We start from the raw sequence: 15,611 nt of genomic DNA on the forward strand, positions 1-15,611 counted from the left end.
AACGCGTACGACAAATGTTCTATTAATGTGCAGTTTGTATCTACACATATGTATACATAAATATGCTTATTATAGTAGCAGGTTAACGTTGATTATTGCATCCATTTGATCGGACGTAAAAAAAATAAAACGCCTGCAGTATAAACAAAAGGGAAATTTAACCCACAAACACGGCAGTGAACCCCGGAAGTGCTTGTCAGGACGTACGTGGCCTTTTCCTCCCGGACTAGAGAGCAGGATCTACGCTACATCGCAAAAATGGTTAGTTTCTGCTGCTACATTGAATTACCAAACGTTTAAAACTGCACATGTTTAACCCATATGTTCCCAGACACGCGACCTGGTTCGTCATGTTTTAGCCTAACTGTCCTTTTCAGCATTTGTTTCGAAATCTCCGTACCAGCCTCTCGCCGTTGACGAAATAGACTCGTTGTTGTTTGGAAGGCATGAAAAAAACATGATATTCTTATATTCATCTGCTTTTTTATTTCAGGAACTTGAAGCGATGACCAGATACACCAGTCCGGTGAACCCGGCTGTGTTCCCCCACTTGACAGTCGTCCTGTTGGCCATCGGCATGTTCTTCACCGCCTGGTTCTTCGTGTATCCTTGAAACCAAACAACAATGTACCATAATATGCTATTTTAATTCATAATGCACTAGTTTACCTCATTGTTTTGTTACGTTGTTTGATTTATAAATGCAACGATAACGAAGCAAAAATAACGATTTGGTTGCTGATGAATTGAATACAAAGAAAATATTTTAATATTTAAAAAATAAATAGATAAATGCATTATGAGAAATGAGGACGCTTTAATCGCAAATTCACCTATTTCTAATGTTTGAACGATTTGTATGTATTCAGTATCAATATCACTTCTCTGAACATCAATAAATCAATTTCTATGTATCTATCTATCACAATAATCTAAGTTTTCAAATAAGATCTGCAAAACAATGAGTCAACATGACTTGTGATAGATATTTGACATGCAATTCTAATGCAAGTTATAATTTATTTATATAGCGCTTTTCCAGACCAGGGTCACAAAGCGCTTAAACAATCAAAACAATATTCAATAAAATATATACTTTAAAGGTCAAGATAAAAATGATAACAAAACAGGAGTTCCAGAAAATCAAGGAAAAGCCTGAACAAATAAAAACGTCTTAAGATGTTTCTTAATGTAATTTGTATGCGTTTGTATCGTCTATTTTTAAGTATAATAGTAATAAGGTTTTTGCGGCTAATAACCGTTAGATTGTGATGCAGACTGTTTATAGTGTATATTGAAAGTGAAGCAGAGTCGTTGTCCATAAATGGAGGAATAAAAACATTCTGCAGATTTTTGTCCCTTACTCCTCATTTATAGAAAGGAGTTATAGCAGGGGTGGGCGATTGTAATTCTTCAAGGGCCCCTTTAAATTCTGTGAATGTTGTGAGGGGCCGTGAAGTAAAAAGAAAGATCCCTCAAAAAAGGACATTTGTCATTAGGCCATGACATTTATTAAGCTAAATAAGATGCAATTTTATTCTTGTATATATGAGTTTTACTAAAAACATTTCTTCAACTAACTTGAAAAAATGTTTTGAGGGATTAATATATACTGGAAAAATTACACACAAGAAAGGAGAGAAAAAGTGAATAAGTGTGAAAATGTAAATGAATAATACATGCAAAATACATTTGTTAATGCATTAGAACATTAAACATGATCATTATACGTGATCATACTTTGACATTACGAGGGCTGCATAAATACTAAGGGCCGCACTTTGCCCAGGTCTGAGTTATAGTATTGATAAATAAAATTGCAAAAAATCTCAACATTCTTGGACATGATTATATATGAATAAAGTAATTCAAATTGTACATTTTTTGTGATTACAACATAAAGTGTATTGTCCTGAAGTTCTAATTTGATCATTAACGTTTTATCAACAAAAATGTAAATGTAAGAGATGTAAGGTTTTGGTTTGTTTAACTTTCTAAGGTTCAGAGTGAAGTTCAAACTCATCCATTATTTGACCTACTATCTTTAACATTTCTTCAGCTATGAGGTTACGTCAACAAAGTACACCAGGGACGTGTACAAAGAGTTGCTGATATCGCTTGTAGCTTCGCTTTTCATGGGCTTTGGCGTTCTCTTCCTGCTCCTCTGGGTTGGCATTTATGTATGAGGGTAGGTTGTTTTTTTGTTTTTTTTTTACTGCCTCCATTATCATCTCAATAAAACCTGTACAACTAATGCTTTTACTTATTTTCCAGACAGACTGACCTTAAAAGATGACACATTCCGGAGCAACACAACAGAAAAACAACAAACTAGATTTCTGATTTGATTGGACTGCACTGACAACGTTTGGATTCATGTAGAATCTTTTTCAAGAAGTAAATGGGACTTTGTACAACTTGTTTTGTCCTTTTTTTGTTGTTGAATAAGTTCTTGTTACTGATTTCGAAGAAAGCAGGTTATTTCCGATGCAGACTATTTCCATTCAGTTTCACTTGAACTACCTGAAAGTTAAACCCCTGATTAATCTTCGTTAAAAATAGACCCGACCCACCTGTTTAACCTTGTCTACGGGATAACATAATGATGAGGATTACAACCAGATTAGAGAAGTCTTTATTAAAAAAAAACTGAGGACGTTTAAAAATAAAATCCCCACAGATCAAAGGAAAATCTCAATAAGCTCAATAAAAAAATATTTAAAAAACAACCCTATCAAGTTTGTAACAAAAAATAAAAAAGTAAAATTGCATCACATTATTCTACACTATGTTTTTTTAATTTAAAAAACAAACTTCCAGAACCGCAGAATGAGTCTTCTTCATAATGGTTTTACTGCGTATTGTTCCGTAAGAGTACTTTTACAAAGGCCACAGAGATTACCAGGCTCATCCTGATTAATACAATACCACACATGCAATGGCTTATTTAACCTCCACTGAAATCCTGTTGACCGTCTGCCCACATCGGCACTTGTAAAACAAATCTGTGAGTTCCTTGGGTACATCCACTGGCGAGCAACTGATTTCCAAAGTTTGTCTCCTCATTGTCGAGCTCTGGAGAAGACATCTCGCAGCCACATGCAGTCCTCGTAGAGCCTGGGGTCTCCCATGTACTCCGCTGTGCGTTTGTACAGGTAATAATACACAACTGCCGCTGTGAAAATACATACAATCCTGACTTAAACGGGATCGTTGGTGGAAATGTAAAAATGGTTTACCTGTTCTTTGAAAGACGAACAAAGCTTGAAGACCATCAGTCCAGACAAAACGATTAGAAGTGAGCCATCGAAGATTCTGTACGACAAACATTTTTGGGTGACATAACGGAAGATTGTTGTTGTTGTTGTTGTGCGTGTATATTGGGAAACATACCAAGACCCAGCAGTGAAAGCAGATGCTGAGTGTCAGGTAGAGAGCGGAGGATAAAAGAAGAGCTCTGAATCTTTCCAGGAGCAGAGACACCAGACCGACCTGGAACACGTAGGTGTTGAACATCATCAGCAGAATGATGATCACGTTGAACAAAATGGCGATGTCCTGGATTCTGGGCACGTAAATGAGACGAAGAATTAGATCTTTTAAAAGATGCTGTAAGAGTAAACCCATGGTTACAACACTTACATGAAAAGCACCAGTTGAATGACAGGCGCTCCTCTCAGAAGCTCACTGAAGGAGTTGACGAACAGGTCATACATCAGCAAACTGAGCTGGATCAGAAGCACCAAAGAGTAGTTTCCCGTCTGCAACATCTTGAAGGTTTGTGAATCAGCCAAAGAAACCAAGAAGAGAATCTGGACATTGATGTTGCTGAAGCTGAGGAGGACCAGTCACTGCTGCTTGTCCGCTGCAGCTCTCAGTCCAGTCTTGCATGCGTCCAACAAGTCCGGGATCTTGCAGAAAGTTCCATGATGACATGTCTCTCTGTCGTGTTTCCTGCGGAGAGATGTTGAGAGAAGACACACGAAAAGAATGTTTAGAGAAGCCGGAAGACACACGCTGGCTGTGAGCATCACTAGTCTGCCAGGTAAACACGTTACATGGCCAGATTGGCGGCGGTCACGACCCTGCTGGGATTACAGATTAATTTCACCTAAACACACACCGACACAACTTGTTTTGGCAACTCACTGAAGTGTACACACACACACTTTGACTTGACCCTTAACCTCTCGATCAAAACTTTGATTTTTACGCTTTCGCACACATTAAAAAAACGACACATGTACACAAAGATAAAACAAGATCTTACCCAAATAAAAGCGAATACGTTGAACTGCTTTCTTTTAAAAAAAAAAAAAAGAAAGAGTTTGACTGACCCACGTTTCTTTTCTGAGCACAAAGCTAACAACACTGCCGCTCTTCTTTAGCGACTCTGCATTTCCGCAAATGCCATGGTAACAGTGCCTTTACCGTAATAGCTAACATAAGCGTGCACGTAAGAAAAGCGACCATTGACTCAATAACCCTGACAACGATAATTATTTTTTAAATATAAACTAAATTTCATTATGAGCCAATAATATGGTCTGGGATTCAACTTTGGAAAAAATAGGAGCCCGTGACGTAATCGCCTGAATTGGATGGCGCTTTTAGTTGCGTGATTACGGTATGTAGGTTCTGGAGCCACGCGTTGCTGTCTGCCAGTGCTGACCCCTGGTGGCCAGTAGTAGAACGTTGCCATGTTGTTACTCAGCTGATCAAAGGTAGCGGACACCTGCCACCCGCGCACCGTGAGTTCTCGCTCTTTCCAAACTCATACAAACTCGTATTTTATTGAATATTTCATCATTTATGTGACGCTTAAACAAGTTTCGATGGCTTATCTCACTCTACGCTGTTTTGTGTTTCATTCCTTTACTATCCTGCTATTTGGCGGGCTTGGTTGTTCGGAATAAAGTTATCTTTGAATGTTTTAGCAGCTTTTATGCTAGCATTGAAGCTGCTAAAACACTCTAAATATACATAAAACTGACACTTATATTTTGAATTATATCCTTGCTTTTAATAAACATTAATATTAAGAACTTTTACAGCAAATGCTTTCCCTTTTTTTTACTAGAGTAATAATTCTAGTGAGACTAGCTTGTACCTTGGTTGTTTACTTTGTTTAACTCTTAGGTGTGTTTGTTTATTTTGACTTCAGGCATGGCTGAGCGGCTTAATGGTTTTTTGGATCTCTTCTCTTTTTTGACAGTGTCCTAAAATTGTGAAGCTTATTTTGTCTAAAAAGATAAATTTGCAAAACAAGTTTGTTTAATATGGCTGGATAATGTAATATAAAAAAACTGACATTGAACAATTGTCTTTTTACAATGGATCATAAAGATGTTATCTCGTCCACTTGCACATCACAAAAGCACCTTTGTGGATAGATTGTTTGTGGTGGTTTTTACAATGCAAAACCATCCCAGGAGCTTTATTTGCATCCTAATTCCCTGGACGTCCACCCTCGTACTATGACGGCAAAATGCTCACATGACTGCATCCTAGTTCCATCACGCTCCACACATCCTGTTGAGCAGCCGTGACATAATAATTGACATAATAAGTCTTCCTCCCATTATGTAAACACTCAGAGGAGTGTGTACCGTTGTCAATATGTGCTTTTTTTTTGGCTTACCTAACACTTTTTCAACAACATTTGACCCAGTTTGTCACAGCTGTAGATAACATGAACAGTCACAGGTTTGTGACTTCTTCTTTACTTTTGTGTGGAATCTTCCAATCAATTTTTTTGAGCACTTGGTTTTTAACTGTCTGTAAATTAGAAAATCTACCTTCAGATATCAATGTATTCAGTTAGAATTGGATATTAATCACGTTTGTTTTATTCAATCTTTATGGAGATATTCTAGGTCACATGTGACAAACCCAAATTAGATGGGCTTTATTAATCCCTCTGGAGATCTCCTTCAGGAAATTAGATAAAAATCTGGCCGGCCAAGTCATTTTTATGGTTTGCTCAATGTATGTTAATGTTGATATTGTGACTTAAGTGCTTTAGATAAGAAATAACAGGAATTATGAATGTCAACAATTATACAGATAATTCAAATAATAGTAAAACTAAGGTTGACAGGAATTTCTGATCGAGTTTTAAAACCTCTGTTCTAAATCTGTAGGTATATTTAATATTTTGTTTGTGTAAACATGCCTTATTCTCGGAGGACATTGTGGCTGAAAACTAGACGCAACACATTTATTCAATGAAAGCTTCAGTTGATTAATAAACCATTTTTATTCTGCATTTATTCAGGAATGTCGAAGTGGCTGAATGATGGTGAAGTGTTGGAGGGCAAAGGCAGTGGCGATGGAGTCCTCCTCAGCCCTAGGGTCCGCAACTTCCGTTCGGCCCGTAGACAAAGTTCGCTTTCTTCAACCAGCCCCAGAGAAACTGTGCGTGAAAGCTCGAACACTGAGACTATGGGCAAAGCCAGAGAGCTGTTTGTGCTTTGTGACAAAGCAGGCAAGGGGTTCATCACCAAGATGGACATGCAGGTGTGAATCCTATCAAGTGGGTATCGAACATCTCTCTACGTAAATTGAACTCCCTCGATGACATTTCAGAGGCTTCAAGAAGAGCTGCCTCTGTCACCAGAACAGTTGGACACAGTGTTTGAAAGTCTGGATCGTGAGAGCAATGGGTATATCACTCCACTGGAATTCAACAAAGGCCTCGGTAAGTCCAATCAATTTTAGAATTTGTTGTAAATAGTAGTACTGGATTAGAAGAAATCTCCACTATAACCCCCCCCCCCCCCCCCCAAAAAAGAACCTAAAATTGTGCAATAACAAAATGTGGGTTGAAACGCTAAAATAATAAATAAAATAATATGTATTAACTAATGGTAAATGTAGAATAGACATGGTCTGTAAGAGATAATCAATACATGGATATATATAAACGTATATTTTTTCTAATTCTATTTTTTTAATATTACAATTAACACGTAAATATTTGCAGAGTTTGTTAATTTTTACGTCCTCTGTGGCTAAACTAACGATGAAATCCTGGGAGATCCTGGCAATGACTGAGGACGAGAGGATACAGTCGGCTCCACATATTTCAGGTCTATTCATTCAGCCAAAAGAGATGTCACTAAAATGTAGTTCTATGTAACGATAATTATAAAAAGTGCATCTAAATATTAAGCCGTATCATGAGCTGAATATATTGTTTCGAGTCATATTGTGAGCGGAATACATTGTATCAAATAGTATCCAAGCTGAATATATTGTACCGTATCAAATCATTCCCTAAATACAAGGATGAAAGAGGTTATTGTGAACATGAATCTACAGTCCCTGGTAAAGTAAATATGTTAGCAACAAAATATTCTTACTTATTCTCTTGTCTATTACAATATAAGGGATACAAAACACCAAAAATGTTTAAAGCTAAAGTCATTTTTCTCTTTGCGGTCAATCTTTTTGTAACATTCTTTATACTGTGTATTCCTGATCCAGATGAACTGGTGGGGCTGGTTGACATGGAAAAGCAAATTAAGGATGACTCTGACCTGGTGACACATTCTCACGATCCAGCTGCAGATGGATTCATCAACACACTGGTGGAGCTCGGCGCTGACAACCTGTTCAATGAGTAAGATCGCTGCTCTTTATTCAAGGATTTACTGTTGATAAAAGGTTTCCTGTTTAGGGAAAATATTGAGGTTTTGTTTTTTTCGTGAATCTTTTCTTATGTCTGCTTACATCAAGATCACTTTGAACTTTGTACACAGCACTTTCACGTGACATGTTTTAAACTCAAGGCTCAGGGGCCAAATACAACCGGGCCACATTTTGTGTGGCCTGCAAAAACTTCAAATTAAAAGTTCAGCTCTAAATTAAAGTCTGCAACCCATGGCTCCTAATCCACATGCTGCTCCCTTATAGATCCTATATGTGGCTCCTGTAGTTTAGAGAGGATAGTTTGGAGATAAAATATAAAAATGTGTTAAAATATATTAAATTGAGTTTTGAATTAGTAGTTTATGAATATAGTTAGTTTCTAGATTGAACTTTTTTTCAATTACTTTTTTGTTCTTCTAGAGATTTAAGTATAAAACCTTTTCCCGAAGCATTCAACGAAGATTCAAACGAACCTATTCTTCATTAAAGTTCAATTAAAATTAAACTAATTGGCAATATGTTTCAGTTCATCACTTGTTGCTTTTCTAAGTAACTTTTAACACAAAACGTGTCTGACCCCTGGTATAAACTGTTGGAAAGCATCGAGAGCGATTCACCTGTTTTATAGCAAAAATGTCAGCAAAGAGGATGGAAACTTTAGAAAACACGATATAATGATCTGCATGGGGGTTACGTTTCTTTTTAATCACCCTAAAATCATTTGAAATCAGACTGATTTCACATCTGTTTGGTCTCTTTAAGAGGTCAGCCAGTCATTAAGCAACAAGTGAACAGTACATTTTGTTCCTGTGACCCAGATACTGGTTAAAATTTGAGCCGCTTGTGTGGTTGAGTTTGACCCAAAAGTAAAACTTTTTTTTTTTTACAATTTCTTATTTGATGTGGACATTTTTCTATTGTAAATGTGTTTTTGTTTGGTCAGGCACCATGAGCTTTGCATCCTGTGGAGCGAACTTAAAAGGGACAAACCAGAAATTCTGAATGCCCTGGAGAGTATTCTGCTCTTAACCTTGTCCCATCAGCAGGACAACATCAGGGAAAAGGAGAGTCTGGAACAAGCTTTTCGCAGGTTTTCCTTGATTTGATCTTTCATCTTGTGTATTCAGTTAAAAAAAAAAGCCTTTTACTAAATAGATGTATTCTGGTTATAGACGTGAGAGTGAACATGAGCAGGTTGTTCGGTCTATATATGAAGAAATGGAAGATCCAGATAGAGAAGAGAGAGAACTACAGATGTCTCAGGTATTATTCTTTGGAATATCAACTCTTGCGTTGAAGTAAATGTTTTCTAAATTAATTCATCTTCTGAAAAAAACAAGGAAATCATGAGGCAGACGCAAAGAAACCAACAACTTGAAAAGTTGCTAAAGATTCGGGACCAGGAGTTGGAGAATGTTCTGATGCACCAGAAGGAGGTTCAGTATATGTTGTATGTTCCCGGGATGTTGAAGTAAAACGCCCTCTAAGTAGTTGTCGTCATTGTGTTTCAGCTGGAAAGTAGAATTCAGATCCTGAGCTCCGAGCAGGTGAAAGTCTTTGAGAACAACCAGCATTTGCTCGGCGTCAACGTTCAGCTCCAGAAGCAGGTGGAGAGTTACAGCGAGCAGCTGCAGGTGGCTGTGGGTCAACTCAGCCTGCTGCAGGTCAATGCTGCTCATGAGCAAGCAGCCAATCAAAGGTGGGTCAACACTTCGACTAATGTCAACAAGGCATGATCTTGATACTTTAATGGAGGATTTTTCAATGTAGAATGGAATTATGTAAATGAATCTACCATCGAGCATGTGAGGAGATTCAAATTAATATACAAATGATGTTGTGTGAAACAATTAAACCTATTATCTAAAATTGCTTGTGTAAAAACACGTTATTTATTATTCAGATGTCAGAAATTCAATTAAGAAAGCTACTTTTTCTGAATAAACAACATGGGTAAAAAATGATAATAAGATACTTTTACAGCAACATGACAAACCATCTAAAATATTATAAGTCTATATTTTTTACGGATTTATTTTCTACTGATTCCTCCCCTCCTATCCTTGTCCAGTAGAGTATTGACAGACTCGAGTTCCAGGGACATGGAGTGAGAACATTTTACTTTAACTGGTTGAACTAGTTGTTGAGTAGATAATGATGATTCAGAGTTATTTTAGTGAAATATTTTCATCAGTATTAGACTGCATGAGATTAAATAAATCATCATGGCTGCAGACTTGTTATTTTTTACAAAAAATCTTTATTAGACTTATCAGGTACCTTACTGGCATTTGTTACCGGGCCACATGGAAAGACAAAATAATTGATATAATTTCTGTTCTATTGATTATTGCTGACTGAAAAGTAGTTGTTTTTTAACCATCATCTATTTAAATAGATAAACATTAACTCCATATTAACATAAGCCTGTGATTCAAGACACGTGAAGATGCTTGTTTTCGTTAAGTTTCTGAAAAACAAATATGCTTGTAAACTAGTGACATTTATCAAACTCATGTTGCAGGAAGAACTCTTTCTGATAATTTTCATGCACTTAATGCTTGTTTTTTTGCCGGTCATCATCATTTATTTCAACTGTTTTTACCTGAAGGTCAGTCCGTTAATGTGATACCGAAATGATAATTGTCTGTACTGCAAAGATTTTGTGAGCACCTGCTTCAAATGGACTGATATTTGTACCTTGCATTATTGGAAGACCTCTCTAAAGTAATTTCCTTTTAGTGCTTTTAGACATTAAAACACCAAAATGAACTGTAGTAGTGTGAAAAACCACTGAGAAATTGATAGATCAAAATATTAGAAAGACAAAATGGGTGTCGCTTTTTCAGCTGCAACAAGAATCTAAAGGCAAATGAGGATGGTTTTTGTTGCTGTTCCCAGACTTCTGCCTTTTAACTATAGTCTTTTCTTTTGCAACAGAGATGTTTTTAACGTGACCAGGAACATACAGAAGGAAAAGGAGAGTCTTACAAGACAACTAGACTTACTAAGGTGAGTTCTCACTAAATTGTGAACATTTGACCTACACCAAAAAAAAACACCCGAGTGAATATTTCTCTGTCTTTTTAGGGATATGAACAAAAAATTACGCGATGAGAAAGACGCCCAGCACACTCAGAAGAGGGTCAGTCCCAGACACAATGTTCTGCCACAACTGCCATTATCTTATTACCTCAATGAAGAACTTTGTACTCCATGGCCACAAAGGAATTTTCATCCCTAAATATTAAGTCCCAGAGAGTCTTCCTGCATGTCTTACTGCCCATGGGCAATAGTTATTTATTCAGGCAGCTCAGTTACTGTTTCACTCTGTATAAACTGCCATCGGTAGAGTTTAGTATTTTTGCATGTCAGCATTACTCGGTGTGAGCTAAAGTTAAAGTTCGGTGAACTCAAGAAGAAAAGCTGCACATACTCCCGTTACATTGATAGTTGTTGGAGAATTGTCTAAGCTTCAGAATATAGGAACTACCTCCTATCCATGAATACCAAATGTACATAGTGAGACTCTTAAACATGTTTAGTACCTCTTTATTTGGTACCAAAAGAAAAAATGATTGTGTTTCTCACACGTGCAGAATAAATGTTACAAATGAGTAAAAACAAATCTTTGTTTGTCTGTAACTAACATGAGACATATCTAACTTCTCGTACAAACCTTTTAGACTCCAAACATCACAGAGCAGAAGAAAGGGTCAGTCATAGGTAGCTGCTTGCAGCAAGACAAGCCCCGCAAGAGGTCTGTATGAGCCGCTGCCATCACAATTAAACAAATCATCAAGTGAGACGAATGACCACAAAAGCAACTAATTTTGTGTGTTGGTTGATTCTAAAGACAGCTCAGCTCGTCTGGTGAATTGGACGAAGACAAAGAACAAAAAGAGATGTCAAAATCACCCAAGAGACACCAGCCGCCCAGTAGAGTCAGGTGTGAGAAAGTTGAGCAGGCTCAAACTAAGGTAGGGTTTAAATTCAAACCAGATCTAGAGACTTATTATTTATCTATGATCAAACCACATTCTCACGTTTAGTCAGAACATCAAAACTGTATCATTTTGGTACCTCTGCATAAATTGTAGAGCACTTTTGTCAGCCCTCGGCGAGTGTTCAAGGTGGTATTCCTCGGTAATTCTGGGGTGGGTAAGACCTCCTTCATCCAGCACTACTGCTCGGGACATTTCACCCAGGAAGTCAGCGCCACCGTCGGTATGACCTTCTCTCAAACTGTGTTCCTAACTGCCATGATTTTAATGAAACTTTTTTTTTTCCCAGGTATAGATTTCCAGATGAAGACCATCTGTCTTAACTCCGTCTCCATTACTCTGCAGCTCTGGGACACAGCTGGACAAGAGAGGTCAGGCATTAGAAGACTAAATAGAAACCAAGACAGGCTAAATTTATTTATCCATTTTTTACTGTATATCTAAAAATTGTCATAATGTGGACTGGTGTAATATCGGTATTATATTCATGGCACGACCTGCAAAAACCAAACCTTAACTGCATAAAAATACATTTCACCATAATGCTGAATCAGCTGGAGATCAAGATGATCCCAGAGAGTTTGTGCTTTACTTGTTTTTTGGGGAACTTGACTGAAATAGTGTCTTTTAAAAAAAAAAAAAATAGAACACTTTCAGACAGTTGCACAAAATAAATTAAATAATTTATTTTCTTTTATAATACTACTTTGTTAACTTGCGACTGAGGGAAGATTGCATCAGTCACAGGAAAAGGTACTGATCTCACACTGTCTTCATACCAACTTAAATGGGAATAAAAAATAAAAAAGTTCCTTTTTTCAATTTTATCGTTATTGAAAGTTTACTTACTTTATTTAAATTAACTACACTTTCACATCTAAAATGGAGGAAAATGTCTTAAAATATAGTCACGTGAGGGATGATATGTTCATTAGTGACATTATATCTCATAGGTCTTAAAGTAAATTAAAGATCTTAAAAGGGTAGTCATGTGAGCTTCAAAGTTGCCAAGTCCTATAACGTTTTTTTGTAAAAATGGCCCTTAGCCATTTAAGTCCATGCGAGCATGTTAAAGAGACAATAAAATAATTAAAACTAAATTAAAAGGCTTTTGCATTTCTCATTCTAATTGTTTTGTAACTTATAAAAATCCCCGGAAATACAGAGTACTTCAGCTGGTGTTATTAAATCGGCTGGACCTCAGATTTTTCATTGCCTTAAATTATTGATCTTTCATACAAACTTTTATGATTCTAAGATGGCAAATGGTTTCCAAACGGCTTAGAGTCAACATTGTCAATTGTTCATTTAGATTCCGCAGCATCACTGATCAGTACTACCGTAAGGCCGATGCCATCCTGGCCCTGTACGACATCTCGCAGTCGGACTCCTTCTCGGCTGTGAGAGGCTGGCTGCTCTCTGTGAAGGTAACCATGGAAACATGTATGAACACTTTTAATGGGCTGACAAAATGGAAATCTGATGTTTGCAGGAGAAGATGTGTGAAGGGACCGTTCTGATGCTTCTCGGGAACAAAGCCGACCTGGACAACAACAACAACAGCAGGAGGATAACACTCACAGAAGGGCAAACGCTCGCAGAGGTGACGGACATTTAAATATGCAAAGAGGGAGGGGAAGGGAGGGGAGGGGAGGGGAGGGGAAGGGAAGGGAAGGGAAGGGAAGGGAAGGGAAGGGAAGGGAAGGGAAGGGAAGGGAAGGGAAGGGAAGGGAAGGGAAGGGAAGGGAAGGGAAGGGAAGGGAAGGGAAGGGAAGGGAAGGGAAGGGAAGGGAAGGGAAGGGAAGGGAAGGGAAGGGAGGGGAGGGGAGGGGCGGGACTAATGTCAGTTGGGTTTGATTGACATACCGAGTCATTTTGATTGGCCTGCCCAGAATGATTGGACAGTTGTTGTTTTTCTAAGTTATGTATATTCACATGTGATCTAAATGTTTTTTTCCGAACCCAATTAATGAAATTCCCACATGCAGGATGTAAAGGACAACTTAGTTATGACATTATAGTAACATTGTTTCAAGTAAAAAACTTTTTTTAATTAAGTTAAAGAAACATCAGACAGTATAAAAATTTACGGCCATGTCCCAACCCCCAAATTTTCCCTCAAACAATTATCTGGCAGCATTTCTTGAAAAGTAGAAATTAAATAATAATTATATTAATAATAATGGTCAAAATAATAATACAGATACATGTATACATAAACATCTATAAGCATAATTCAAAAAGATTAATAAAAACGGTATTAATTAAAAAGCTTAAAAGTAAAATACATTTTAAAAAGTAATGAAAAATATTTATTTATTCAACTATTCAATTCTTTGGGGTCTTTATCACCTTCAAGTAAACATAAAAAAAGTTCCCAAACAGGATAGAACTCTGATGTTTTCTTTCTAATAACATGCATAAGCTTTTCTACAACCAGAGTAGAAGTTACATTTCTCAACCAAAAAGAAGAGAAGGGCCGGCGACATTTTTCCAACAAAGGCCAATCAAAAATGATTTGTTTTTGTTCACAACTGTTACACACTTGTCATTATAGTGTCATATTTTTTTTTCTTCTAATATGTGTGTTTTATCTGTAAATGTGTCAATAATTCCAAACATTTACCTGTTAAAGATTCATTGACAAAAAGCCCCCCCATATGTTTGTGCAGGAGCACCAGGCAGTGTTTTACGAGTGCAGCGCTAAAACTGGATACAACATGGAGGAGCTGATGACTCATCTGGCTGAGTACGACCCGTGTCTCATTTTACAGTATCATAGAGTGATTCACTTTATTGACATTATTTCCACTGATGGATTTTAACCGAACAGTGTAGGTGGCCCTCTTTATCATACACAAGTCTGCCGGGTGTTCCGGTGATCAGTATCTGTCAAAAGGGGGCGGGGCTAAGAGAAGGAAAAGTCAGTGAACCGTTTCCAGGGTTAAAGGTGGAGGAGGTTCAATGATGACATGTGTGGTCCAGCAGTTGAGCTGCTCGTAACGCTTTATTTATTTAGTGCTTCCTGTAAAACGTTGGGAAATTATCACCTTAATGTTTCACTGTAGCTCAAGACACTTATTTGATTTCACTTGTTTCACTTCATGTTCAATGTTAGCCCACTTTAGTTTTGGGACTTTTGTTTTTTTATGAGACATATTTTTGACTTTTTGCAGATTTGTAAATGATGTATAATACTAACACAATTAGACAGATTCTGCTAAAGCATAACAAAAACAGAGCATTGAGATGTGTACTGTGTAAATATATATATTTAAGTTGTGAAAGGTTTAGATGCTCCTTAAGCCAATGTATATCTATGAGAGGTAGATAAGACTTCCATTTTGGTAAAATTAGACTTTGGGTAAAAATTGTGGCAAAAGCAAAACTATCTTATCTATATGGAGAGCAGAGATTAAATGTTGGCACTGTGACCCCAAAAATAGCTGAGAGCAGATTTGGCAGGATTGTAATACCTGTGATTGTCGAGTGGAGAAGATGTCTTGCCAATAACTTGAGTGAGAAACTTGTTTTATATTGTTTTATTGAACTAACTTTAGTGGATTGGATTCTTTTTAATTCACTGTATTTTAAATTGTATTTCCTCCACACAAAAAATGATCACTGGCAGTATAAGTTTTCCTTTTTGTTCAATATTTGTTCACCATTTGAAATGTTCTCAAACCTATTAGAATGATTATGATTTGCTGATGTTTAACAGATTCTTTGCTGTGTTTTCCAGGATGTTAATGGTGCAGCGTAATCAACAACAGGAAGAGTTTTTGTTGCTAAGAGGTGATTCTTTGAAAAAAAGTTGCTGCACATGAACCTTAAGAAGAAGAAAGTTTTCAATGTTATGATTTGTTACAAGTTCTTTTGGACTATTCAACAAAGTTACGTCAGTTTCTTGAAGAAACTTGTTCACAACTGTCTGTTTGCTTGTTACATGTTGTT

The 15,611-nt window shown here is 37.0% G+C and overlaps 3 protein-coding genes across 4 annotated transcripts; 2 read left to right on the forward strand and 1 right to left on the reverse strand.

The window, feature by feature from the left end:
* The first annotated feature begins 189 nt into the window (after positions 1 to 189).
* On the forward strand, positions 190 to 2,417 carry tmem258 (transmembrane protein 258). Of its 2 annotated transcripts, none has more exons than XM_087798030.1 (4): positions 190 to 261; positions 494 to 603; positions 2,060 to 2,188; positions 2,275 to 2,417. In XM_087798030.1, the coding sequence occupies exons 1-3, from the start codon at positions 259 to 261 to the stop codon at positions 2,184 to 2,186; spliced, it is 240 nt and encodes a 79-aa protein (XP_087654156.1). In that variant the 5' UTR covers positions 190 to 258; the 3' UTR covers positions 2,187 to 2,188; positions 2,275 to 2,417. The 2 variants fall into 2 exon arrangements, with proteins under 2 accessions (XP_087654156.1, XP_087654157.1); XM_087798031.1 differs by having other exon boundaries at positions 2,279 to 2,417.
* A 118-nt stretch (positions 2,418 to 2,535) lies between these two features.
* On the reverse strand, positions 2,536 to 4,464 carry tmem138 (transmembrane protein 138). The gene is made up of 5 exons (XM_087798029.1): positions 4,271 to 4,464; positions 3,643 to 3,954; positions 3,394 to 3,565; positions 3,240 to 3,315; positions 2,536 to 3,175 (listed from the first exon to the last, which is right to left on the reverse strand). The coding sequence occupies exons 2-5, from the start codon at positions 3,768 to 3,770 to the stop codon at positions 3,063 to 3,065; spliced, it is 489 nt and encodes a 162-aa protein (XP_087654155.1). The 5' UTR covers positions 3,771 to 3,954; positions 4,271 to 4,464; the 3' UTR covers positions 2,536 to 3,062.
* A 224-nt stretch (positions 4,465 to 4,688) lies between these two features.
* Positions 4,689 to 15,522, forward strand: cracr2b (calcium release activated channel regulator 2B). The gene is made up of 18 exons (XM_087796608.1): positions 4,689 to 4,751; positions 6,278 to 6,519; positions 6,589 to 6,700; positions 7,489 to 7,624; positions 8,597 to 8,743; positions 8,826 to 8,916; positions 8,994 to 9,089; positions 9,165 to 9,352; positions 10,594 to 10,665; positions 10,744 to 10,798; positions 11,340 to 11,413; positions 11,510 to 11,633; positions 11,754 to 11,880; positions 11,947 to 12,028; positions 12,970 to 13,084; positions 13,150 to 13,260; positions 14,330 to 14,406; positions 15,400 to 15,522. The coding sequence occupies exons 2-18, from the start codon at positions 6,280 to 6,282 to the stop codon at positions 15,482 to 15,484; spliced, it is 1,932 nt and encodes a 643-aa protein (XP_087652734.1). The 5' UTR covers positions 4,689 to 4,751; positions 6,278 to 6,279; the 3' UTR covers positions 15,485 to 15,522.
* Positions 15,523 to 15,611: the final 89 nt, after the last annotated feature.

This window comes from Callionymus lyra, chromosome 8 (assembly GCF_982586985.1).
Source record: "Callionymus lyra chromosome 8, fCalLyr1.hap1.1, whole genome shotgun sequence".
NCBI lineage: Eukaryota > Metazoa > Chordata > Actinopteri > Syngnathiformes > Callionymidae > Callionymus > Callionymus lyra.

What these genes read in the sequence shown, in the direction of transcription:
- cracr2b (XM_087796608.1), top strand. Translation starts at nt 6,280, where the DNA reads ATGTCGAAGTGGCTGAATGATGGTGAAGTGTTGGAGGGCAAAGGCAGT. An exon ending in GAGCAAGCAGCCAATCAAAG is followed by an intron (nt 9,353 to 10,593) that starts GTGGGTCAACAC and finishes CTTTTGCAACAG; the next exon opens with AGATGTTTTTAACGTGACCA. An exon ending in AGACAACTAGACTTACTAAG is followed by an intron (nt 10,666 to 10,743) that starts GTGAGTTCTCAC and finishes CTGTCTTTTTAG; the next exon opens with GGATATGAACAAAAAATTAC.
- tmem138 (XM_087798029.1), bottom strand. Translation starts at nt 3,770, where the DNA reads ATGTTGCAGACGGGAAACTACTCTTTGGTGCTTCTGATCCAGCTCAGT. An exon ending in ATTCAACTGGTGCTTTTCAT is followed by an intron (nt 3,566 to 3,642) that starts GTAAGTGTTGTA and finishes TTACGTGCCCAG; the next exon opens with AATCCAGGACATCGCCATTT. An exon ending in GCTTTCACTGCTGGGTCTTG is followed by an intron (nt 3,316 to 3,393) that starts GTATGTTTCCCA and finishes TTTGTCGTACAG; the next exon opens with AATCTTCGATGGCTCACTTC.
- tmem258 (XM_087798030.1), top strand. An exon ending in TTCACCGCCTGGTTCTTCGT is followed by an intron (nt 604 to 2,059) that starts GTATCCTTGAAA and finishes ACATTTCTTCAG; the next exon opens with CTATGAGGTTACGTCAACAA.